The sequence below is a fragment of the Microplitis demolitor genome, chromosome 4, assembly GCF_026212275.2.
Source record: "Microplitis demolitor isolate Queensland-Clemson2020A chromosome 4, iyMicDemo2.1a, whole genome shotgun sequence".
NCBI lineage: Eukaryota > Metazoa > Arthropoda > Insecta > Hymenoptera > Braconidae > Microplitis > Microplitis demolitor.
In genome coordinates this window covers 1,447,682-1,473,839 of record NC_068548.1, presented here as the reverse complement: position 1 = coordinate 1,473,839, position 26,158 = coordinate 1,447,682, and the positions used below count along the sequence as shown (strand labels likewise).

General features: G+C 25.1%; 1 protein-coding gene across 3 annotated transcripts in view; it reads right to left on the bottom strand.

The window, feature by feature from the left end:
- Window positions 1-26,158, bottom strand: part of LOC103570856 (integrator complex subunit 5-like protein) — a 28,972-nt gene extending 2,814 nt beyond the window's left edge. Inside the window, exons 1-5 of one of the 3 annotated variants that reach the window (XM_053738763.1) lie at window positions 25,365-26,158; window positions 25,167-25,281; window positions 19,103-19,159; window positions 5,048-5,788; window positions 3,412-3,583 (exon numbers count right to left, since the gene is read on the bottom strand). In XM_053738763.1, coding sequence (XP_053594738.1) covers window positions 3,412-3,583; window positions 5,048-5,788; window positions 19,103-19,159; window positions 25,167-25,194 — 998 coding nt within the window. In that variant the 5' untranslated portion in view covers window positions 25,195-25,281; window positions 25,365-26,158. Of the gene's footprint in view, window positions 1-3,411; window positions 3,584-5,047; window positions 5,789-19,102; window positions 19,160-25,166 lie in introns of all 3 variants that reach the window. The other 2 variants (XM_053738762.1, XM_014439559.2) reach the window with 2 other exon arrangements.

The following is a 26,158-nucleotide window of genomic DNA, read 5'->3' as shown; positions in this document are numbered from 1 at the left end:
GTCAAGTTAATAATTAACATTTTTTATGTCGATAATCCGCGGATTAATTAGATAAAATAAAATTGCTGATACTGTGGAAGGAGTTGAGATAATTATACTTTTAATATGCTCGTTGGAAAGCTAATTTAATTATCTACATATTTTAATTTCATAAAAAAGTTGGTGGGATCGATAGTTTTAAAGTTACAGGCGTTTAAAGTTTTATAAAATACCGATCTTGGGCTCAAATAATATTTTATTGGTCGAGTGGCTCTAACTTTTGAACCATTGGCTCTAGGGATATTTACAAAGAGTCAAAAATTGTAGGAAATTAAAGGAACTTTTCAGTGAGCACAAACAACGTATACTTATTTTATATATTTATTGAGATATCGTCGCTAAAAAGTTAACGATCGGTATTCGCAGCTCGAATAATTGTAAAAAAAAAGAATTAAATAATTTATTTATTTACTACAACTCTGGTCTTCATTCAAAAAATCACATGACCAATAGTTCAAAAGCTGCTTCGTCTTATTAAAAAAATTTCCAATTATTCTTGCAGACGATCGTGTTTATTTGTAGCAAACGTATAATTTTTCTTTGATAATTATTATTAATTAATTTTCATAACTAGTCACTTAGTTTTTTATTAACACTGCATATTTTTAAGCACTACATATATATTATATATATATATGTATACATATATGAATACACATGTGTATAAATGATCTACTTATCTAATTTTCGCGCTCTCATTACGTTTACTCGCAACGCATACTGACATTTAGTCTCGACAACATTAAAATAATAATATTGTAATTAGTTCATTCTTATTATTAATTGATTAATAATAATCATAACAATAATAATTATTATTATTTTTATTATCAAAAGATAAAAATAAAATAAATGAAATTTGGATCAAAAAATATTTTTTTACTTTAACTAGTCATATCTTTAAAAATATATGAGAAAAGTATACGTTATATATGACCGTTGGAAAGGAAATTTCCTGGGCTACAAATTTGGTATCCATGAAAAATACCGTAAAATCAACCGTTGAAGCTCTAAATCGAATTTAAATACTATATCTCCAAAAACTCAAAATTTTGTATTTTCATATTTTTATAAATCATTTTTTTATATCACTTTATATTTATAAAAATATATAAAGTCATAGGTTATTTTACTCAGAATTTAATCCCCTTAACATGCAATTTTTTGTTTTTTCAAAAAAAAATTTGTTGCACTTAAAAAAACGAATTTAACGCAGCTGCAATTAATAATGATCAAAAATCCAGCTCATATATATGAATCTATATAAATATATATCTCGTCTTTACATAAATCAAAATATATAAAATTATACATCATTTTATTCAGAATTTCATGCCCTACAATTTGCACCCCTTACTTTTGCTTAAAAAAATTTTCCTTCCCCTAAAATAAATTTTTTCATTCTCCCAGTTCCAAAAATTTCTTCCCAGTCCAAAATTTTTTCTTTTTCTTCAAAAAAAGAAAAAAATAATAAAATAAAATAAAAAAAGTCTACCCCCCCCCCCTTTTTTTTTGTGAAAATCGCAATTTTAATTAAACTCCGGAATTTTCTTATAAAAAATTAAAGTAATTAATTACTGGTGGTCTTTTTGAAAATACAAAAAAACGTAAAATAATATTACGATTATATCGTAAAAGAGTATTAACGCGAAACGAAAGATTTAAAAAGAGCCCGCATCAGACAAAGCAAACACCGTGGGAAACTGGAAGCTCCACCGAGCACTGGTTTTTTTTTATTATTATTATTATCATTATTATTTAATCATAATTATTATTTTTATAATTGTAATTATAAAATATAAATAACTGTCCACTTAAAAAAAAAAAAAAAAAAAAAAAAAAAAAATAGATGTGGAAAATTTTGTTAAATTTATTGTAAATTTATTCTTTTGAAAAAAAAGAATAAGAAAAATAATATAAACTGGGTAATTTAAAATTCATTCCATTTGAATGACTCAATACAACAATTTGTTGTATACCTAGAGGTAGAGTTGGACCTGAACCTGGACCTTGAATAATCAATACAGATTTAGTACTTAGTCCTTTATAAGAGTTTAAATAACAATGATAATAAATATGTCTAGTGTCCTTTTGAGTTTAAATAATTCTGGGAAAATTTGAAAAAAATATTGTAATTTAAAAGTACAATGAGTTAAATACTAGGGAAAATGAAAATTGTTAAATTTTTTCCCACAGTATATATGTATAGATATATATAGATATATATATATATATATATATATATATATATATATATATATATATATATATGAGTACATGAAATGATAGAGAATTTAAAGACCTGTAAAATGAGTACCTACAAGTCTTATTTATTTTTAATTATTTTTATATATATATTTGGATTTTGATATATATAAGTATATGAAAATATGTTTGTCTGAGTACTTTATAAAAATAGGAAATTCAATTCTCTTTAAAATGAGTACTCACAAGCCATATTTATTTATTTATATTTTTTACATATATATAAATATAAATATATATGTTGTAAAAAAAAAAAATAAATATGGCTTGTGGGTACTCATTTTAAAGAGCTTTGAATTTCCTATACTCTAAAGTATTCAAATGTATGAACCGATGAAAGTCCTGGCATTAAATTTTATTAATTTCTACGTAAGGAAAATAAATTTTCTATGGTTCATTTTTTTCTCGGACTCTTATTGTATTTTTATTCGGTGTCTTTCAACAAATCCGAAGATAATCCGACGATTTACTAGATAAACACGTTTTCATTTTTTTATATTCATTTTCTTTTTTTTTTTTTTTTTTAATAAATTTAAAAAAATTCGAAGTTAAAAATATCAGACTTCATTAATTATTTAATGAAAAAAATAAATCAAGTAAAAAAAATTTATGTACTTAAACCTCAAGACTTGAGATACGATAGCGTGACGTTAAAGGATTTTGTGCCGCATTGCCGTATTCTTGGTTCAATTTAACTAAGCCTATGCATCTATGTACTTGTACTATATACCATACTCTACAGTACATAAAGTACATCAAGCACCGGCATACTGCAGCCGTTAAAAAAATTTAAATAAAATATCTAGGGGTCATAAACCTTTTCATACATTTTTTTCGTTATATATACATATATCATATATATGTCAGTGCATAAAAAGATAGAGAATTCAATGCCCTTTAAAATGAGTACCAACAAGCTATACTTATTTTTTACTTTTTATCAACATATATATGTATCAAAATATATGTGAGGTAAATAATTGGTAATAAGTATGGCTTGTGGGTACTCATTTTAAAGGGCATTGCATTCCCTATCTTATTATGCAGTAATATATGTATATATATATATATATATATTTTTTTTTTAATAAAAAGAAAAATACTCACAGACAATTATAAAGTAATGAGTCTTGTATTTTGACAGTAAAACAAGTTGCTTGATTCAAACAATACCATTCCGCGTAATCTGGCGGACATGGATTTTGACGGAATGTGATGCTAGGCCGTTGTGTTGTCGTTGGAGGCCTTGGTTTAGGTGTTGATTTTGAAGAACATGCATCTGTAATTATTTAAAAAAAAAAAAAATATTTTTTATTAGTAAATTTGAAAAATTATAAAAAAGACAATTTTGTTAAGACGTCAGTTAAAATTTTTTTTGTACTCAAAATTTTTTAAAAAATAAAAAAAAAAAAAAATTATACAATTACTTTAAGTAATTGAAAGTCTTATTAAATATATGAGTAACAATTTTAAATTGACCACTGACCCAATTTATAAATTACCATTTAATCAATTTATATATATATATATATATATATATATATATATATATATATATATATATATATATATATATATAATGCGAAATATTGATTAAACTGTCCGTTATATTCTAGTGAATTGAGTTAAAATATATATATAATACCTATAGAAATTTTCTTTCTCATATATATATATATATATATATATATATATATATATAAAAAAATCTAACCCTAGTTTAATTAAAAAAAAAAAAAAAAAAAAAAAAAAAAAAAAAAAAAAAAAAAAAAAAATTCCCCACCCTTTTAAATTACAATAGAGTACAGAGTACGATATTTGAGAATTCAAAGACTTTTGTGATATATATATATATATATATATATATATAGTCATATATGTGAGTGCGCGTTTGAAAGTAAATATATATATGTATATATATAAGAAGAAGAAGGAACCGTTTGAATTACAAGTTAACGTGTGTAAGTTTTGTACCAACAAAATATTTCGTATAGGTCGCATCTGCTTGCGCTATCTGTCACCTGTTCAAATTTAACGATCCTTCAATATGTACAGTACAGTGGAAAAAATAATATTAATAATAATAATAGAAATAATTATATGTACATGATGTCAGAATGTGTCAAGTAGATGTTCAATTAAAATAATAAGCGGGGTATCAATGATTACTAATTATGTGATGTCTTTTTTTTGGTAATTAATTGATTTTCTTAATTATTGAAAAAAAAAAAAAAAATTGAACAAATTTATGTATAGAAAATTAAATGAGCTTTAAAATGAGTACCCACAACCTATATTTATTTTCAAATTTTTTTGGCGCCCTAGTTCACACATATTGAAATATATATAAATATATAAAATTTCTTTTTAATAAATATCACGTGTGGGTACTCATTTTAAAGGAAATTTAATTTACTTTCAAAAGAATATTCATGCGAAGTACTTATTTTCATATATTTATATAATATACATATATATATATACATTTTAAAAATTATTAAAAATATGTCATGTGGGTACTCATTTAAAAGAGCATTCAATCTACTTAACAATGAATACTCACACGAAGTACTTTAATTCTCATATTTATCTAATATACATATATTAAATATATATAAACTTTGAAAACTATAAAAAATAAATATGTCATGTGGGTACTCATTTGAAAGGGCATAGAATTCTCTATTGAGTTGTGTATTCAAAAATGTATATGTGATATATTTAATAAATAAAATATATATACCTGCTATTCCAAATAATGCATATGACAATAATAATATCGTTGCTAAATACGAAGGAATACCACTTCTCCTATGAAGCCTATCAACAGTTGATCTAGTTGTATCTCTACACGTTTCTCTTCTTGTTCTTGGTCTCGTTGTTTGTAAAATTTCTTTACCACTAATATTATTATTTTCAACAAAATTACCACATTTATTATTATTATTATTATTATTATTATTATTATTATTATTATTATTATTAATATTATTATTATTATTAATATTATTATTATTATTATTATTAGTACTGTCCCGTGTTGAAGAACATAGTCGAGTTGGTATTGTCGTAGATGTCGACGTCCTTAACCCCGTTATCCTCGTCAGACAAATGTCGTCGAACGAGTCCTGGTGTAACCGGTCCTCGGTGATAATAAGTCTTGAGGACGGTGAGGAAGACGACTCTTGTTGTTTGTGATCGTGATCATGATCATGCTGATGATGATGATCGTGATCGTAGTCCTTATTGTCAAGCTGATCATGGTTGCGATCATGGCTTCGTAATCGCGAGTAACAACATCGTAATCTTACGTCATAATTATCTTCTACTACTCGATTTAACGGGCAATCCAGTTTTGAATTATTTATATGGGTATTTTGTGGATTTGTTGTGGAGCTGGGGGTGGATGCTGATGATGATGGTGATGGTGATGATGATTTAGTAGCAGGTGTACCGCAACTCCGACACCCGTGTCGTCGTCTCCCTGTAACAATAAATTAATTTTTTTTTTAGTTTCTAGAAGATTTTTTTAGGGAAAATTATTTAGAAGATTTTAAATAATTTTCTAGAAGTTAGAAAGTAGGTAAGTTGATTTATTTTTGTTTGAATTATTCTAGTATTCCAGTACAAAAAACTTTTCATAATAAAATTTAGTTTCTAGATGAATTTCTAGTCTATAACTTCTAGAAAATTCAATGATAATAAATTCTATTAAAAAAGTTTCTTACATCAAATAAATTTCAAAACTTTTTTATAAATTTCTAGATTATTCGATTGTCTAGAATTTGTAGATAAATTTCTAGTCTATATCTTCTAGAAAATTCAATGATAATAAATTTTGTTTAAAAAAGTTTCTTACATCAAATAAAATTCAAAACTTTTTTATAAACTTCTAGATTATTCAATTGTCTAGAATCTGTAGATAAGTTTCTACTCTACAACTTCTAGAAAATTCAACGATAATAAATTCTGTTCAAAAAGTTTCTTACATGAAATAAATTTCAAAACTTTTCTATCAACTTCTAAATAATTCGATAGTCTAGAGTTTCTAGATAAATTTCTACTCTATAACTTCTAGAAAATTCAATGAAACTAAATTCTAGTTACAAAGTTTTTTACATCAAATAAATTTCAAAATTTTTCTATAAACTTCTAGATAATTCAATTGTCTAGAATTTCTAGATAAATTTCTACTCTACAACTTCTAGAAAATTCAACGATAATAAATTCTGTTTAAAAAGTTTCCTACTGCGAATAAAATTTAAAACTTTTCAATCAACTTCTAGATGATTCGTTTGTCTAGAAACTCTAGATAAATCCATAGACAAACTCATAGAAAAATTTTCTAAAAGCAAAATAATTTTTTACGCTTCCTAATATTCGAATATCAATAAAAATTTTCTATAGACTTCTAGAAAATTCATGTCTACAACTTCTAGAAAATTTTTTTTCTCATTTTTATCGAAAAAAATTTCTAAATTTTATTTTAAATGAATAAAAAATCTGTTACAAAAATAAAAAAAATCAATAACCTGATTTATGATCTCAATTGCCAATAAAATAATAAAAAATCAAGGGCATGAATGACGTAAACTATGTTACGATTACCATAAAATTTTATTGGAGATAATAAAATAATACGTTCAGTTATCACATCATCCTGTTCAATTTTCTTATCCTTATTCTTGTTCTTGTTCCCATTATCACACATACGTTCAATTATTATCACTCATCACTCCCCCCCCACTTTCCTATGAATCATCAAATCATCCAATCAATTACTCACACTTGCAAAAAAAAATATTATTAATTACTGATTTATCTTTCATAGATTTAAAAACATCACGTTCGTTTTTAAATAAAAAAAAAAAAATATGTATGTATTTTAAAACGAGTCATAGATTTTATCATAAATAACAATCTTATCGTTTCTTATCTAAGTACAATAAAAAAAAAAAAAATTAAAGACTTTATTGTGTTTTGTCACACGGGGGAAAAAAAGAGGTGAAACGTGGAGAAAATTATTCTATGGAATTCAAGTCGTGACTTTATGTATGTAAGTATAAAGTAGGTGACACATACATTTATATATATAAATGTATATATATATATATATATATATATATATATATATATATATATATATATATATATATATATATATATATATATATATATATATATATATATATATATATTGAGACACAGGTTTAAAGATTAAAAACATGCGTCGTCATCGTCCCACGTGCAGTAACGCGAGCACTCATTAATAATTGGCCATTTCCCTCTTATATTAAAGTTCTTATTTTTTTTTCTTTTTCTAAGTTATTACACTTTATAATATAATTATTTTATTATGTATTACTATTATTATTATTATTTAAGTTGAAATAAAAATGCTTTGAGAATCGGTGTTTAGAAAGGACTTTTTTTTGGTGTTCGCGAGTAACTTCCGTGGTTGTGATTATTTTTTTATTTTAAATAATGACAGTACGGGACTTTTTTTGAAGTTTTTTTTGCGGCATTAAGATCTAGTTTAAGAAAAAAAATTTTCTAGAAAATTTGATTTTTGGAAAATTTTTCGATGGCGTCTAGAATCTTGAGTTATTCTAGATAATTTTGAAAGTTTTTCAATAATTAATTGTCTAGATAATGTGAAAATTAAAAAAATTTCAATTTTCTAGAAAATTTCTTGACTCCTAGAATCTTAAAAATATTCTAGATAATCTTCTAGGAAATTTCTTGACTTCTGGACTCTTAGAATTACTCTAGATTATTTTCTAAAAAATTCATTGACTCCTAAAATCTTACAATTATTCTAGACAACCTTCTAGAAAACTTCTTGACTCCTAGAATCTGAAAAATATTCTAGAATTATATAGAAGATTACTTCTAGGAAATTTTTTGACTTCTGGGCTTTTAGAATTACTCTAGATAATTTTCTAGAAGACTCACTGATTTCTAGAATCTTATAATTATTCTAGACAACCTTCTAGAAAATTTCTTGACTTCTAGAATCTTAAAATTATTCTAAATAATTTTCTAGAAAATTCCTCAACTCCTACAACTTTAAAATTATTCTAGGTAATCCTCTAAGAAACTTCTTAACTTCTAGAATCTTAAAATTATTGTAAACAATCTTCTAGAAAAATTTCTTAACTCCTAAAATTTAAAAATCATTCTAGATAATCTTCTAGAAAATTTTTAGACTCCTAGAATCTTAAAATTATTCTAGATAATCTTCTAGAAAATTTTTTTACCAGAATATTAAGAATAATCTTTTATAAACATCTAAAAAATTTCATAAAATTCGACATTTTATTGAACGTGTTAAAAAAAGAAAAAAATCTAGTCTCTTAAAAAATTTTCAACTCAACACCTGTCAAAAATAAACAATAATAATTGACTTTTTAAAAGCTCATAAAACCCAGCCCTTAATACAAGATTACCAAAAAAAATAAATATCAAGTAATAGAAAAAAAAAAAAAAAAAAACTTCATAGTTCTAATCATGTTTAGTTAAAATAAACTAGGATTTTCCGGGCACGTGGCAGATTTAATATTAAGGTGGTGGCGGAAGGCCAGCTGCTGAAAAAAACATATATATATGTATACATTAATAGACCCTTGAATATGTTATTCCACGTTTAGGAAGAACGAGAAAAAAAATCTGACCCCCTTAAAAATCTAAAGAGGGTTTATATCAGATGCGTTATGTGTACTCAAGTCACAAGCTGCAGCTTGTTCTTAAATTTCTCCTCAAACCCACTCTTGAAAACCTATTTTATATATACATATATGTCCATATATATTATTATACTTTCCACGTATGTGGAATTCAATTTATTATTTTCAAACAAAATTTTGAAGGTTTTGAGATTCGATTCAATTGATTTAGATCTCGATCCAGAGGATTTTTTTTTGTATTGTGTCTTTTATATATTTTTTTTAAACTTCCAACCCAAAGGGACTCAGTTTATTTGTTTATTCATATATAGTGAGGGTTCAAGGGTTTAGTGGTTCGAACTCTTTTAAATTTTAATTTTCAACGCGGGAATTTCAAAAATTTCAAAATTCTTTTTTTTTGAAACGTGAGATTTTTTACTTAATATTTATTAAAATCAAAAAAATTGTAGGTCATTCTACTCAGAATTTAATCCCCTACAACCTACAATTTTTTTTTTTTACAAAAAATAATTTATTTCCCCTCAAAATCAATTTTGAATCCAACCACAACCAAAAACTCCCGTTCGCATTTTTGAACTCTTTCCTTTAAAATTTCTTCATCATCCTTTTACCAAAATATATAAAATTATACATCAATCTCTTCGTCTTTCAATGCTCTACAACCCCCAACCCTTGTTTTTTACCAAAAACATTTCCTTCACCCGCAGAATATCAATTAAAACTTTCCCAAATTAATAATGATCAAAAAAATCGTATCTTTCTACATCTTCACTGTCCATTTTCTCCGCTAAAAATTCTCCAAAAAAAAAAAAACTTCTACACCAATTTTTTCGTCCTTTCCCCCACTACAACTTCCACATCTCCAATTCTTAAAAAAATTTTATCTCGTCGCAAAAAAAAATGAAATAACAAAAAAAGTTCAAAGAAATAATTTGAACCCATATGTTATTCATATATATATCGATGTATATATATCATGAGTATGAAAATCGTTCTATACATCTGGTTGAGCTCACGCTCTTCCTCTTTTACCTTCTTATAAAATCTCCTCTCTATACCCCCGATCCCCCCCTCCCCAACAAATTACCAAATTTATTTTTCGTCACTTTTTCTTCCCAATTCCATTTTTTCTGTTTAAAATACAAAAAAAAGAGACTTATTTTAACAAATCAGTCATGTCGGCAAATATATTGAGTAATAAAAAAAAAATGTCAATTAAATATGTGAAGGTAAATAATAAAGAAAAGGAAGTATGAGTCAGACTAGAGGTGAAGTCGTGGGTTGTCACGTGGGTCGCAATAACTTTTATAAAAATAAAATCTTACATTAACTCACTACTCATATTAATGTACTACTCAAGTGAGTAAAGGGTTAAATAGTAATTTTTTGACATAAAAATAAAACCACCCTGAAGGCTGACACCTCAAGTAAATTTCACGGTATTGAAAAAATGAATATCGTTAATATTTTGAGGAAGCTGCTGCGCACGTGGTATAGAATCAAATTACCTGATACGTTAGCCTGATGTTGGATGTATTATTATATTCGATCTATTGCACATATGAAGGAGTGAATAAGTGAATAAAAGAGACAGGTATATGAAGGAGCATTTTATTATTTTTTTTGTGAGTTTAGTCCGTGTGCTATCTCACAAGTTTATTCGGCAGCTGCGGATTCTAAATGCATATTGAGGAGAATTTTTGTAAGAAGGTAAAAGAGGAAGAGCATGTGCTCAACCAGATATACACAACGATTTTCATACCCATGATATATATACATCAATATATATATGAATAACATATGGGTTCAAATTATTTCTTTCAACATTTTTTGTTATTTCATTTTTTTCTGCCACGAGATAAAATTTTTTTTAAGAATTGAAGATGTGGAAATTGTAGTGGGGGCTAGGACGAAAAAATTGGTGTAGAAGTTTTTTTTTTTTGGAAAATTTTTAGCGGAGAAAATGGACAGTGAAGATGTAGAAAGATACGATTTTTTTGATCATTATTAATTTGGGAAAGTTTTAATTGATATTCTGCGGGTGAAGGAAATGTTTTTGGTAAAAAACAAGGGTTGGGGGTTGTAGGGCATTGAAAGACGAAGAGAATGATGTATAATTTTATATATTTTGGTAAAAGGATGATGAAGAAATTTTAAAGGAAAGAGTTCAAAAATGCGAGCGGGAGATTTTGGTTGTGGTTGGATTCAAAATTGATTTTGAGGAGAAATAAATTTATTTTAGTAAAAAATTAAAATTGCGGGTTGTAGAGGGTTGAATTCTGAGTAAAATGACCTGTGACTTTATACAATTTGATAAATATTAAGGGGAAGAATAAATTAATTTTCAAAAATAGTCGATGGTTGAATTTGAAAATGGAAAGGAATAAATATTTAAATTTAATACAAAGGTGAAAAGATGTTGAGATGTTTTATATATGGGGGATACAGATGAATTGTCTAATTTGAAGCCAAGTGTTAAGCACCGAGAGACACGTGCCAGAGTATTTTATTATTTTTTTAACTTGGGCTGCTGTTACGGAGTCGAATTTCTTGCAGGCTGTTGAAAGATGTTTTTTTTTATTCGACCGATGATGTATGGACATTAGTTTTGGGTACTAAACAAACAACGTTTTTAGTATAAGTATATATATCTATTCATATATATAAAAAAATTAAATCTCTTGTTTCCAAATATTGGCCCCGGCATTTATTTATTTATTCTTATGATTTTTTTTGACTACTTTATATTTATCAAAATATATAAAGTCATAGGTCATTTTACTCGTAATTCAACCCACTTTAACGTAAAATTTTTTTTTTTTACTAAAAAAATTTAATTCCGCCTCAGAATTATTTTTGATTCCAATAAAAATCATAATGATCAAAAAAATAAATTTTATATATTCATCTAAATAAATATATTTCACTCCTTTATATTGATCAAAATATATAAAGTCATAGGTCATTTTACTCGGAATTCAACCCACTTTAACGTAAAATTTTTCTTTTTTACTAAAAAAATTTAATTCCGCCTCAGAATTACTTTTGATTCCAATAAAAATCATAATGATCAAAAAAATAAATTTTATATATTCATCTAAATAAATATATTTCACCCCTTTATATTTATCAAAATATATAAAGTCATAGGTCATTTTGCTCGGAATTTAACCCACTTTAACGTAAAATTTTTCTTTCTTACTAAAAAAATTTAATTCCGCCTCAGAATTATTTTTGATTCCAATAAAAATCATAATGATCAAAAAAATAAATTTTATATATTCATCTAAATAAATATATTTCACCCCTTTATATTTATCAAAATATATAAAGTCATAGGTCATTTTACTCAGAATTTAACGAACTATAACCCACAATTTTTTTTTTTTACTAAAAAAAATTTAGTATCCCTCAAAAATCGCATTAAAGCAAAAAAAAAAATCATTTTTCACCGAAATTTTGAATTCTATCAAATTTTACCCTCTCCCCTTGACTTGGCTTCCAAAAAAAACCTTAAAAATTACCAAGAACTTAATAAATAATTATGTAATATCAATTTCCAAAGGCTTCACTGGCACTGGCGTGTAAAAAAAATTTTATATTTTGAGGTCACTCAATTGGCAGGTAAAAAAAACGACATAAGTTAAGCGTCGGTGGTTATTATATAAATTTCATAATATATATAATATATAAGAAATAAATATATACGTAAAGCAAAAAAAGGAGAAGAAGAAGAAGAAGGAGGAGGGTTTCTTTGGTATATTATAATACTACAATGTTTGATATAGCGTGTAAGTATATGAGTATGTAGTCATACAATCTACGGAATAAAAAAATTATAAATATATATACATATATATATAAAAGAGATAATGGTGTTGAAGCGCACTCGGCAGCTGCGGCTTTAAGGGTAACGCACCCATACTACCCCATCTTAGGATGAACATGTGCTATATCTAAGTCTTTTTTTGGACCACAGACAAGTACTCTCATATATTTATATATATATATATGAATGTCGAGATATATTGTATTTAATAAAATTTTTTTTACGCAATAAGTACAGGCGCGTGCTGACACTCAATTCATTCATAAAAAAATAATAATAATTTGGAAAAAAAAGAAAGAATTTTAATGATACTGCAGTTAGCTGTCTAATAATTTTTGGATTTCTTTTAAAGACATTGAAATAAAAAAAAAAATATTTGAAAAAATTGCACTTATAGTTTTTTCAATTATCTACATGTGCATTTTTTCATTTTTTTTTTTTTTTTTCTAAATTAAATCATTGAAACAAAAATTCAAAATTTTTAATTGCTAATTTCTAGATTATTGAAGTTAGCCAATTTTTTATAATTTTTGGATTTTTTTCTACCGATAAATTATTAAAAAAAAAATATTTGAAAAAATTGCACCTATAGTTTTTTAAATTTCCTACAAGTGCATTTTTTTAGTTTTTTTTTTTTTTTACTTTCACTCGTAAAAAAAAAATCCGAAAATTTTTTATTGTCAATTTCAAATGAATTTAAAATTATGATTTTTTTTTTTGGTTGTTAAAAAAAAAAGTAGGGATGAGGAGGAACACTATAGAGGAATTTTTGATAAAATTTTTTTTTAAAAATTCAAATAATAAATTTGAAATCGAGCGCCCAGTTTTCAATATGAGTATGATGTAAAAAAACTAAAATAAAATAAAAAAAGAAAAGTATAATAATGATGATCGTCAGAACCATCTGCGGCTTCCGAGGCGGACCATGTGTTATTTCTTATTCCAGCAGCAGAAGCTGAATATGACCAACACAACCAGAACTTACGAAGTAAAATTTAGGTGTGCGCTGGTCGGGTCTGGTCTCTGGTCCCTGGGTCTTAGTTCTGGGTTTTGGGTTATGGGTTATGGTCTTTGGGTAACAAAGTGTGTGCTGTATAGTAACACAACACACAATCCACGATGTGGTTACTGAGCTTCCAATAACACCATTTTAACCCACCCCTGCTATTTTATTATCCTTAAAAACTCTTTTTAAAACCCGTATCCTCTTATACATATATATATATATATATTTTTTTTTTTAATGATACACGATACGATACGTTAGGTTACGATCGATGTGATACGACACGACTTCTTTACAAGATCAAGAGATCGGTGTCTTTTTTTTAAACCACCGGTTCTTCATTCAAGTGCCGATTGACGAGAAAACTCTCATCTCAACTCTTTTGCTCTCTTAAAAATTTATCAGAGTTTTATCTAAAGGATGAGCCGACACCCCTTTTATTTAAACTTCCTGACGGTGATACCGAGGGTAGATTGTCTTTTTGATTTCATTTTTTTATGCGATTAAGTATTTCCTTGAGTGGAAAAACTACGGGGTGGGCTTTTAAAATTTTTTTTATTATTGTTCATAAAGAAAATTTGAAAAGTTTAAATATGATTCAGTTCAAAATTTAAAAAAAAAATTTTGGGAAATTCTTATGAAAATATTTGAATTTTTTCAGTTAATTTTGGAGTAAGTATGAGAATATGGGGTTTATGGAAAAAGTCATCAGGACCTTTTTTGTAGAGAATTTAATTTCCTATAAAAATGTCTCAGTACACTTTTATCATATTTTTGATAGTTTTCATAAAATTTGAGTTTAAAGGTAAAAAAAAAAGATGAATGATAAAGAAATTGATTATGGGGAACTTTAAATTCAAATTTTGGCTAAAATATTGAATTTATGGGAAAAGTCATCAGGACCTTTTTTGTAGAGAATTTAATTTCCTATAAAAATATATCAATACATTTTTTTCGTATCTTTAATAGTTTTGATAAAATTTGAGTTTAAAGGTTAAAAAAAAACGAATAATAAAGAAATTGATTATGGGAAATTTTGAATTCAAATTTTGGCTAGAATATTGAGTTTATGGAAAATTTTATAGAAACCTTTTTTGTAGAGAATTTGATTTCCTATAAAAATATCTCAGTACACTTTTCTCGTACCTTCAATATTTTAGCCATAATAATTCAAAATATATTCATAAAAGTTCAAAATTCACATTTTTTTGAACTCATATATATTTATATACATATATATGAATAATTTTTTAAAAAAACAAAAAATCATTTCACCTCATTCCACTAGACGGTTTCTTTAAAGTTTTTCAGTCAAAAAAGAAATATCTGATCTGATACAAAAGTATACTATATATACATATATATATATATTTAAGAATGCTCCCTCTAATTTAACGCGGCGTCCAATTATCCTTGCTAAGCCCTCGCCATTGTCCTACTCCATATTAGCCGACCTCCCACCGATATACAAACACATTTGTAACAAAAAAAGAAATTTCAAAAAAAAATATCAATCCTTTATAAAAAAAAAAATCTCTAAAATATAGAGATCATCTTTATAAATATGACAAATATTTTTTTTATTTTCTAAAGATACTTTAAAGCCTTTATCCTCTTATTTTTTGCTCTAATGATCATTTTTTTTTTATCCTTAAAAATAATCAGTTTTTTTTTTTTTAAATAAATGATTTTTTATTTTTTGTTTATTGGGAGAAAAAAAAAATAATGAGATTTTATGCTTTGATCGGTGGGTCATGTAAAGTTAATATGAAGGTAATTTAATCTGGCTAATCATTAGAGTACTCAATTTACCAAATTTTTTTTTTTTTTTCAAATTTTAGTCAAATTTCTTTTTTAAATTTTGAAAATTTCTTTAAAATCGGGATATTTTTTTATTGAAACTCAATTTGTGGCTAAAGTATTGAATTTACGGCTTGGGTGCTCAGGACCTTTTTTGTAGAAAATTTTATCCTGAACAAAAATGTATCAGTGCATTTTTTTCGTATCTGCAATATTTAAGTCAGAATAATTAAAAATACTGAGAAAAATTCCATGTGAAAATAAAAAATCTTAATCTAGCTTGGGAAAAAACTTTTTCTTAAACTTTTCCACTCCACTGACTAAATCTTAAAATCCCTTGATATGATCCACAATTTTTCCAGGACTTTAGATAATCCTCTTTTAAATTTTTACTCTTTTACACCCTAGTTTAATCCTCCCCCGCGGCCCCACAAAATATTTTTCCTCTGCAACCGAAATAAATCAAACAATTATTTCTTTTCATCTTAAAATTCCGTCTCCTATCAAAGATACGAAAAAAATGAAAAGAAACAATCTTGTTCAGAATTAAATTTCCTACAAAAAAGGTCTCTTACATTTTTCTCCCAACTCTACTCATTCCCCAGATAATTAAATTTTTGGAAAAAATTTACAAACTCCAAAAAAATTTTCCGACTTCTATTTAAAATTCTGCCTTATCTATCACAGATACGATGAAAATGATAAGAAACAATCTTGTTCAGAATTAAATTTCCTACAAAAAAGGTATCTTTCATTTTTCTTCCAAGTCTAGTAGTTTCCCAGATATTCATAATTTTTCTTAAAAAGAAATAAAAATTTAATCAATATTGAAAATATATATAAAAAAAATGCAAATATATAAAATATATAAGTTTTAAAATGGTTTTAGGGTGACGGAAGCGTGCAAAAAGTCATCGCTCGTGTTCATAAATCATAAGTCGACCCACTTGTTTCTATAATATGACCAACGGGCGTTACATATATATGTATATAATATATATATATATAAATGCACAGTAGACAGGTAACTAAAATATAGTGTACACTCCAATGGAGACACAAGTTAAAAAAAAATATATATATATATATATATATATATGTATAATATATGTATAAGAAACTAAAATTAAAGTTAAGGTACTTAAATATATATGAAAGGGCCAACAGACTTTTTAAAAATACTACCTGTTCCTACATTAAATTAACATAATTTAAAAATAATAATAAAATTTTTCCGAAAATTTATTTTATATATATATTTTTTTTTGTTTGAAAATAAAGAAAAAAAAATTTTGATTGACGTTAAATTTCGTTTGCACGGTCACGTATTTTTTTTGACGGAGAAAAAACAGAGAGAGGGAACGGGAGGTAAGAAAAAGGTGGTAGTGGGGGAGGGATGAAAAACCACAATAGGTAGAATTTAAGTGAAATAAATTTAAAAAATATATCTATATACTGAGAAATATAAGTTTGTTTGATGTTTACCGGGTATTTATGTTGTTGGGGCACATGGGCACAGTAGTTGGGGGGAGGGAAGGGGGATATGGACAATTTGTAGGTGGGTGGGCTGCTAAAAAGGACCGACTGTAAATGGATTGACAAATTATTTTATTTTAATGGCCTGGGTTAAAATGGAGTAATTTCGTGGTAGGGATTATTTTTGTTATGGAGACAAATTGTAAGGACATTTTTAGAAACTATTTAGTAGATGTGGAGCATTTTTTTTTTTATTATTAATTTAGCGGGAATGGAAATTTGAATTTTGAATATTTAAATTTTGCCGCGCTTGGAAAATTGGAGTTGAGGTTTAAATATTGCATTTACGGGAAAGTTGATAAGGACCTTTTTTGTAGAGAATTTAATTTCCTACAAAAATGTCTCAGTGCATTTTTACCGTATCTCTGATAGTTAAATTAGAATTTCAATTAAAAGTCTGAGAGGAAAAATTTAACTCCAAAATTCCTGAAAGAAACTCTTACAGGTTTAAAATCTAAGATTCTAGCTCAAGGTTTGAATTTACGGTGAATGTGGTCAGGACCTTTTTTGTAGAGAATTTCCTACTCTACAAAAATGTCTCAGTGCAATTTTATCGTATCTTTAATAGTTTAATTATAATTTTAATTAAAAGTCTAAAAGAAAAAATTTTACCCAAAAATTCCTGACAGATATTCTTACAGGTTTAAAACTTAAAATTCTAGCTCAGGGTTTGATTTTACAGTGAAAGTGGTCAGGACCTTTTTCGTAGAGAATTTCCTACTCTACAAAACTGTAAGAATGCCTTTTTTTCGTATCTTGGATATTTTAGCCATAATAATTAAAAATATCCATAAAAAATTTTAAACTACAAAATCCAGTCTCATACTGAGTTTAATAATAATAATAATTATTATGATGATTATTATTATTATAAATATAGTTTAGGAGACAAAATAACAGCAGGAGGACATAAGTAAAGAATAAGACAACATACAACACACAAGTTGTGTTTGAAATAAAGTATGGACAGACGGTCGGCGTTTCGTATAATATTACAGGGTTTGAGGACTTTACCACCAGCTAAAGTCTGTTTTATTTAGTTCTATTTATTTCTATACTTTGTTTAAATCCATTATTATATTTAATTTTTAAATATTAAGGGAAAATTTTTTTTTATAAATTTTCGTCGGCTCATTTGCTTTAATGGATTAGAAAAAAATATTATTATATATAAGAATAATAATAATAGTAATGGAGTATGTATAAGGCATATATATATATATACATAAGGTATGAGAAAAGAAAAGAATTGAAATTGAAAAGAAAATATTTGATGGGTTTGTAGAGAGGTTTGAGGCTACTGAATCACGATTAGGTGACCGTTTTCAATGTCGAGGTTTCTTTTATTATTTTTTTTTTTAGAAGAAAAAAAAATATATATATAATGGCAGAACACACCTGGTTCAAATATATAAATATATATATGAATTTTTGTGTGTGAATGTTTAATTGATTGGATAAAATAGTGATTTTTAAGAATCAATTATTCAAAATTAATGGAGTAATTGAGGTATTAAATGTATGAAAAAAATATATAATTCTATATACATATGTATGGATGATTGTAGGTGGCATTTATAATATAACTTTCTTATTGTATTAATACTCCTCTAGGAATTCCCTGATTTGTAATGCAAAATTTATTTCTCCGAAAAAAAAAGACTAAAAAAAAGCCGATACACAAAAAACTTTTTTTTTTGTATCGGCATCTTTTTTAAATTGAAAATTTCCCTTCCGAACTTTCAATTTTTTTTACTTTGATCTCAATCGGTGCCGTTATTCGAAAAAACATTATTTGATACTTATGTAAACATACATACATATATTATCATATATATTTATATTTAAAAAATAAACCGCCTTTTAGTTTTATCAAAAATTTCGGAGTTAAAATTTAAATAACTCTTAAACTATTACATTTACGTCAAAAATATATCAAACCTTTTTTGTAGACAATTTTATCCTCTACAACTTTGGTCCTGTACACTTTTGCCGTATCTGCAATATTTAACCCGTAATAATTAATTAATAGATCTACTAATTAAAAGGAGGGAAAAATAATCACTAGAAATTTATTTTTTTCCTTTAAATTCAAAATTCCGGCGTTTATATCACAGATACGGTAAAAATGATAAGGAATGATTTTGTAGGAAACTAAATTTTCTACAAAAAAGGCCCTTATCAATTTATCTCTAAGTCTACTAGTTCTCTAGATATTAAAATTATAAATTTAAAAATTTTGAATTCTGTATAAAAAATTTAAATTGTCTATTTAATTTTTTTTTTTTTTTTTAATTGAAATTTTTTTTTTTACTCTGACGTCACTTCCCGGCGACGAGACGATCATAAGAGCAAAAATACAAGTCTACAGAGAGCGTGTTATGGAAACTAAAGAAGTAATTTTCGTTTATTTTTTTTTTTATTTTTAATATTTTTTTTTTATTCACTTATTTTTTTAAGTCTAACACTTTCTGGACACCCTGTCGCGGTTTATAAATAGAATAACTTTATTTGAATCTTAAAATAAGGGCAACGACATGCCTGTATTTAAATTGCAAAAAAAAAAAATTCTTTCTTTTAATTATTTGAGAAAATGTTTTTTTTTTATTCTTTTGTGTAAAAAAAAAAAAAAAAAAAAAAAAATTGACTTATAAATAAATTTCATTGACTTGAAAGAAATTTATTTTATTTTATTTTAAAAATTTCAAAGTCAATTCCAGTAAATCTTTTTACTTTTCACAAAAACGATATTGACAAATAAAGTGGAACTAATTTAATACCTTTGAACCGTTAAATTTTATTATTTTGGTAGCTATCAAAATATTTTTTTTTTAAAAAAAACTATTTTTATTTTTCACGTTCGAAATTTAAAATTTCGCGGAAAAATTTTGAATTATTTATTTTTCTGGTTTATTTTTATAAAAAAAAAAATAAAATGGGATTTATTTTACGTGGAATGTAATGGAGAATAAGGAAAATTTGACAGTTTGTGAGGAAAAAATTTTTTTATTCTCGAAATTGGGATAATTGACGAGAAAGTGAAGAAATATTGAAAGATGATTTTTTGAATTTTTTTAAATAAATTTTTTTTTTCTAGTAATTTAAAGATAAATATAAAAAGTTATAGGTCAATTTACGGGGAATTATGTGCACTTTATGGTAAATTTTTTAGTTTTTTTTTAAAAAATTTATTGAAGCTGGAAATCGAATTTGAATCTCTTTAAAATCATAATGATCAAAAATACACTTGTATATATTAATAGTAATTCATTTATTTGAACCGTTTATATACATAAAAATATATAAAATTATATGTCATTTTACGCAGAATTTAACGCACTGTAAGATAGATTTAACACTTTTTATTTAAAAAATTTTTCTAAAGCTTAAAATTAAATTTAAACCACCGTAAGATCAAAAACCCAAAAACTCAACTTTCATATATTTATCTTCGCCTCTACATTTCTACCCTTTATATTTATCAAAATTTAAAAAATACTAGGTTATTCAACGCAGAATTTAATGCACTTTGTCACCCGCCTTTCAGTTTTTCATAAAAATATTTTTTTCATATCCAAAAATCTAATCTAATCACTTTTAAAATCATAATGACCAAAAAAAATTTCTATATATTAATCTTCATATATTTATTTTTCTGTATATATAAATACAATCAAAACTATATTGTTTAGCCATCAAATAAAAAATAGACTACATAAAAAAATAAAATTTTTGAATAAAAAAAAAAGTAACATTTTTATCGTTAACAGGCGCCAAGAAAATAATTAATGGTTCAAATTCTTTAGATGATTTGTCTATAGATAAAAATATTCATAGAGGATAAAAGAGTGAGTAATCCATAGAGTGAGAAAAAAAACTATATATTTAAAAGAATTCGATTGGGCCACCCGGAAAAACCAATAGCTTTAGTAAAAACATTTTTTTTGTGCACGTGCGTGCGCGCGCTGGTGTGTGTGTGCTTTGGCATATCTACCTGAAGTATCTTAGCATCTTTAAGCAGTTAGTGTTGTCTATATTAAACATTCTATAGTAATAGTAATATAATATAAATGGTAGCTATAGATAATGTCCTCGAAAAAAGTGGACCTGGATATAAAAAAGGTGTGGGATCTTTTGAGATTAGATAATAAGTTATTTAGAACCTAGGTTTATAAAAACTCAATTTGCCAACGTATTTGATTAAGTGGTTAAGATAATTATTTATTTAGGTATTTACATATATTTATATATTTATTTTTGATGGGACAAATATTTTTTTTTAATGACAACGGCTTTGATTTGGTTTCTTCAGGTGGGAAAATTCTTTAGGAAAAAAATTAATGGTGGGGGTTAAAGTCCATTAAATACTGAGTAAAATGAGCTATTATTTTTTAAATTTTGATCAGTGGAAAGGGGAGAAATAAATATATGAAGATTAATATATAGAAATTTTTTTTTGGTCATTATGATTTTATGAGTGATTAGATTAGATTTTTGGATATGAAAAAAATATTTTTATAAAAAACTGAAAGGCGGGTGACAAAGTGCATTAAATTCTGCGATGAATGACCTATTATTTTTTTAATTTTGATAAATATAAAGGGTAGAAATGTAGAGGCGAAGATAAATATATAAAAGTTGAGTTTTTGGTTTTTTGATCTTACGGAGGTTTAAATTTAATTTTAAGCGTCAGAAAAATTTTTTAAATAAAAAGTGTTAAATCTATCTTACAGTGCGTTAAATTCTGCGTAAAATGACATATAATTTTATATATTTTTATGTATATAAACGGTTCAAATAAATGAATTACTATTAATATATACAAGTGTATTTTTGATCATTATGATTTTAAGGAGATTCAAATTCGATTTCCAGCTTCAATAAATTTTTAAAAAAAAAATAAAAAATTTACCATAAAGTGCACATAATTCCCCGTAAAATTTCAAAAAATTTCCATAAAAAATAAATTTATTCTTTATACATTTAATTTCATATTTAAAATTACAACATATGACTCAAATATGTCATTATCTACAGTTTCACATGAAAATATCCAACTTAATTAAATAGTATTATAAAACGTTATAATAAATTCGCGAATCTTAAGTCGCGCGGGAAAATTTTCATAAAAAAAAAAAAAAACAAATTTTTTTTTTTCCAATAAAATATTCCACAAGTACGCAAAAACAAAAAATGTCATAAGGACACTGCAGTAAATGTATCTCTGGCTCAACTCGCACTTTTAAGATTTCACAAACTTCGAGTGTTCTGTTTCATATTTTTTTTTTTTTTTATTTTTTTTCAACAATACAATGAAATTACGCACCCTCGTACCCTCTTTATATTTCTCAGTTATGTGAGCTCCGATACTCTATTGGTTTTAAATAATCAAACAAAAATAACTTCATTTAATTCCTTGACAATAAAAACTTTTTTTTTTTTTTTTTCTAATAAAAAAAATTTTATTAGAAAATAAAAAAAAGTCTTTAATATTTTTTACGACAGTAAATCCTGAGTAAAAAAAATTTAATTGGCTTAAAAAAAAGAAATAATGAGTAAGAGTGAGAAGGAAACAGGAAGGAAGTACATACTTATATATATGTATATATATATATATATATATATATATATATATATATATATATATATATATATATATATATATATGTATATTTTTTTATATATACGTAAAAGTGGAAGGTAACTAAACGAGGGATTTTCGTGTCTCCAGGCGGTTAACTAACAAGGTATATATCTGAATCTTAATATATATATGTATATATATAAGATATATATGAGCGTGAGTACTTTGTTATCGTCGGATCTTTTTATTTTGCAAATTGTAACGTTACTAAAAAACGTTCTTGCCTGATTTTATATCTTTAAATACTTGTTATCATTTTATATCAAATATATATATATATATATATAAATATATACGTATATATTTTTTTTAATAATTTAATTTCTTATATTTATTAACGGAATAATTAACGTCTTCATTAACTCCGGTTCTGTTCTTTTTTTAATGAGGAGTAAAATTTATGGAGCTGCATTGACTCTTTTTTTTTGCGGGAAAATTCAAATTTCTTAAACTGAATTTTTTTTTAATCATCGAAAAAATCATGAAAAATTTGATGATCGTCAGTAGAATTTTAATTATGATAAATTGGTCATTAAATATGACCTGGAGCTGCATTTACTCTTTTTTTTTTGCGGGAAAATTCAAATTTCTTAAAGTGAATTTTTTTTGAATCACAAAAATAATCATGAAAAATTTAATGATGGTCAACAGAATTTTAATTATGATACTTTAGTAATTAAATGTAAACTGAAGTTTAAGTACCAGAATTATCAAGTGTCAAGTAGCCCGCGAATAAAAACCGCGAATTATAAAATTTGAATTTTTTTTATTGATTTTTAAAAAAGAAAAAAAAATACGAGACAGTCACGTGATGTTTAAATTTAGATATTCTCGTATCTAAAATAGAAATTTTTTTTTTCAAATAAAAATTTCATTGATAAATTTCCGCGGATCCGCGAGTGTTAAAATTGTAATGAATTAAATTGCGCGTAATAATTAATTAATTATAATTTGATGAGTAAAGAAAAATATATTTTTTTTTTTCTGCAAGAAAAAAAGCTTGAGACGCAGACTCGGAAGTGAATAAAAGGATTTAAAATTGAGGATCGGGTGAAGAAAAAGAAAGTGTCGATTTTTCGCGTTAAACCGTCTGGGCTCGCGCTTTTATCTTTAGACAGACGAGACAGACTAAGAGACAGACTGTAACGAGGATAGATAATATATATATATATATGTATGTATGGACCACCAAAAAATTTATTTTTTTTTTATTCTAACGGAAATAGCAATCGTTCTATAACATGAGTTTTAAATATGTCTTAAGCATTTTACCATTTACTCTAACATACTTTACTTACTTACGAATTTTTATGAAAAAAAAAAAAAAAAAAAAAAAAAAATCAAATCAAATAAAAATTGGGTAAAAATGAAAAAAAATTTGTCTTGTGTCTGACCTCCAAAATTTTTTTTTAAATCACATTAAATTTTTTGACACTATAAAATTTATCATTTTTAAAATTCCCGGGTTATTTTAAAAAATTATTTTTGAATTTTTAGGGACAGACAACTAAATAATTTAATGTTTATAAAAAATGAAGAACTGAATGAAGGCCAAGGACATTTTAAATTCTCAGTAATAAATTATATATTTTTGGAAAAAAAATTTAAAACTTTATATATGAGTCTTACATTTTAAATTATTAATAAATAAATTTATTTTTGAGTCAAAATTGAAATTAAATATTGGCAATTAATTTCTTATTCTCTAAATAAATTAAATTTTTCAAAATTCTGTCATTTTTTGATACTGAAAATACCCCAATTTTATTAAAGAAAAAAAATTACTTAATAATTTTTTCAATTATTCTAAAATTTTGGACATTAAATTTTATGATTCTGCTAGCAGACAATTAAAAACTTTCAAACTTTTTTTCAACTAATTAATTACAAAAAAATCAAAAAACTAAAAAAATGCATATGTAGAAAATTCAAAAAACTACAAGTGCATTTTTTTCAAATATTTTGTTTTTCATTATTTATCATTTAAAAAAAATTCAAAAATTATAACGCCAGCTAACTTCAATAATCCAGAGATCAACCGATTAAAAATTTTCAATTTTTTTCTCAACCAAAAAATTACAAAAACAAAAAAAATGCACATGTAGGAAATTTGATGAACTACAAGTGCAATTTTTTAAAATATTTTTTTTTTTAATTATTTATCATTTAAAAAAAAATCCAAAAATTACTAGACCGTAGCCAACTTCACTGTCATAATTTTTGACATTTCCTTTTTTTTGTCTATTAATTAAAAAAAAATCGTCTAATTTTTAGTGTAATAAAAAAAAAGTCAACTGTCAACAGAACCTTAAAAATAAAATAAATTTCTAACTCTGACGGATAATAAAAATAAAAATTTACCTGAAAGTCTGGTAAAAAATCGAAGCATACCAGCAGCATCAAGATGACCACTCACAATACACTTAAATAAATTAACAATCCACTAAATAATCACCATTAATCCATCAGCTTCCATCTGTCATAAAAAAAAGAATTTTTTTAAGTAGGAAAAAAAACTCAAACCAAACACAAATTTAAATTCACTAAACAAAATCCTACCCGCCCGATTTTAAAAAACTGAACAAATCACTTTACTTTAAACAATAATAAATAAATTACAACAGAGCACAATCACAATCAACATGTCACTTGTTTATTTAATAAATTATTTAATCACTAGTTTTCACTTACGATAAAACTGAATCCATTTTTTTTTTTTTTTTTTATTATTTTTCACTTTTAATTTATTTATTATTTTATTATTACTGACAATAAACACTTTTATTAATATATATACATATATATAAATATGTATTGGTATATATTAACAACTTAGTATATATATAAATATATAAAAATATATATTTATATAAAATAAATAAATTTCAGTCCATCGTATGCCGGACACGAGCGCCATTGCCACATCTCGACATTTTTTTTCGTCTTTTATTTAATCGTCCACATATATTATACACTTTTATATATATATATATACATATATATGTGTTAGAGTATATATTAAATATATATATAAAGTAACACAACTAAAAGTAACACTCGAAATGGCGAAATATTAAAAATATTTATAAATGCGCATAAGTGTGCGCAATTGTTTATTTAATGGCGCGTAAAATTTAAAAAATTTAAATATTTTTAAAAAATTAAAATTTTTTTTGTTTTAATTGGGGAAATTTAATTGATTGTTATTGTACTAGTGTTTTTATTTTTTCTTTTACTTTTTTGCTTTTTTTTTTTGTTTTTTTTTTTTTTAAAGAGAGGAATTTTTATTTGTGTGCGGACGAATAGACGACGAGGAGTGAACTGAAAGGAGTAGAGAGCGGAGAGTTGAGAGT